General features: G+C 46.8%; 1 protein-coding gene across 1 annotated transcript in view; it reads right to left on the bottom strand.

The window, feature by feature from the left end:
- Window positions 1-1,040: 1,040 nt before the first annotated feature.
- Window positions 1,041-2,071, bottom strand: part of LOC112077457 (collagen alpha-2(VI) chain-like) — a gene marked incomplete at its 3' end in the record, with an annotated part of 16,826 nt that continues 15,795 nt past the window's right edge. The window contains 3 exon segments of the mRNA XM_070441702.1: window positions 1,041-1,187; window positions 1,508-1,534; window positions 1,914-2,012. Of these exon segments, the coding sequence (XP_070297803.1) occupies window positions 1,041-1,187; window positions 1,508-1,534; window positions 1,914-2,012 (273 nt within the window).

Here is a 2,071-nt window from a genome sequence, read left to right as displayed (position 1 = left end):
GCGATTCTAGTTACAAGGTTTTCTCCAGAACGATACCCATGTCCTCCTGCTATCCATAGTCAGCGTTTACTCAGACACGTACCCCTGTCTTACCTGGATCTAGCTCAGTTTCTCAGAACGTTAACCCTATCTCCTGCATATCATCAGTCACGTTTTACCTCAGAACGTACCCTCGTCTCTGTATCTAGTCAGAGTTTCTCAGAACTACACCTGTTCCTGCGGATCTAAGTCAGTTCTCTCAGAAGTACCCTCGTCTCCTGTATCTAGATCCAGCGGTCTCAGAAACGTACCCGTCTCCTGTAATCTTAGGTCAAGATTTCGTTCAGAAAACATAAACGCCTGTCTCCTGGATCTAGTCAGGTCATTCTGCAGACGTACCCTGTCTCCTGGATCTCAAGGTCACCGGTTTCGCAGACACATTACCCTGTCTCCTGGAATCTTAGTCAGGTTTACTCAGGATACAATACCCTATGCTCCTGAGACTCTGTAGGTTTCTAGCAGAACGTACCCTGTCCCTGTAATCTAGTCAGTTTCTCAGAACCGTACCCTGTTCCCGTATCTAGACTCAGCGTTTCTCAGAACATCACCCTTGTACTCCTGTATCTCAGATCAGAGTTTCCTCCAGAACACTACCCTGTCGCTCCTGTACTCTAGCTCAGGTTTCGTCAGGAATTGTGTCGCTATCCTCGGTTCTCCCGATCTCAGTCAGGTTTGCTTCAGAACGTACCCTGTCTCCGGTGATCCTAGGCACGAGTTCTAGAACGTACCCTAGTTCTTCCCTGAGATTCTAGCTCAGAGCTTTTCAGAACACCATACCCCTGCTCTCCTTGATCTTAGGCAAGTTTTCTTCAGAAACATACCCTGTCTCCTGCGATCTACGTCAGGTTACCTCAAGAACACTACTCCTGTCTCCCTGGAGTCTAGTACGGTTTCCTCAGAACCCCGTACCCTTTTCTTTCCTAGTATCTAGTCAGGTTTCCCTCAGACACGATGATACCTCGTCTCCTGTATCTTAGTCACGGCTTTCTCAAGCAACGTACCCCTGTCTCCTGCGATCTCCTTTTGCTAGCCGGAAGCACCGATGCGTGTCCGATCATTCCCCATTCTGCTCCGTCCCTGGTCCGTTTTGCGTCCCGCAGAGGGGCGAGGCCGGCCACACCCTTCTTCCCCTCAGCTCCGATCTCCCCCTGAAAACACACAGGAATAATCCATAACCTTTCATCTTTCATCTTGACTACCTTCAGTCCAGTGGAGGCTGYTGAGGGGAGGACGGCTCATAATAATGGMTGGAACGGAGAAAGTGGAATGGCATCAACCACCTGGAAACCATGGAAACCACGTGTTTGATGTATTTGATACCATTCCACCAATTCCACTCCAGCCAATACCACGAGCCCGTCCTCCCCAATTAAGGTGCCACCAACCTCCTGTGCTTCAGTCCCACGATGAGCAGGTCTTATAACCAGTTACCAATAGATAATCAATGGATAATAAATATTGACCTCACCTTTTCACCTTTGATACCTATTTCACCCTATAGAAGCACAAGAGAAAAAAGAACCAGTCAGACCTTCAGTATTACTGGTTGAGTCACTACAGATGAAGACATTATTACTAGTAGCCACGTCTCTAGCTTTTCCATACATTATTACCTGTAGTGTATTTAAAGACATTGTTATGGGTAGTGTAGTGTATTTAACGACATTGTTATGGGTAGTGTAGTGTTTTTAAAGACATTGTTATGGGTAGTGTATTTAAAGACATTGTTAAAGGGTAGTGTATTTAAAGACATTGTTAGGGTAGCGTATTTAAGACATTATTAATGGTAGTGTATTTAAGACATTATTACTGGTAGTGTATTTAAGACATTATTACTGGTCGTGTGTGTGAATGGGAGGAGCCTGTAGACTTGCCTTGACTCCTGGTTGACCAATGGGACCCTCGATGCCGGGGTCGCCCTGTCTTCCCCTATCGCCTTTAGGGCCGGCGTTGCCGTTGTCTCCTTTAGCTCCCTGTGCACACAACAGAGTCAGAACAAGTGTGTGTGTGTGTGTGTGTGTGTGTGTGTGTG

This window comes from Salvelinus sp. IW2-2015, unplaced genomic scaffold (genome assembly GCF_002910315.2).
Source record: "Salvelinus sp. IW2-2015 unplaced genomic scaffold, ASM291031v2 Un_scaffold4585, whole genome shotgun sequence".
NCBI lineage: Eukaryota > Metazoa > Chordata > Actinopteri > Salmoniformes > Salmonidae > Salvelinus > Salvelinus sp. IW2-2015.
Note: the sequence above shows the minus strand (reverse complement) of the source record. Positions and strands in the feature narration are given on the sequence as shown.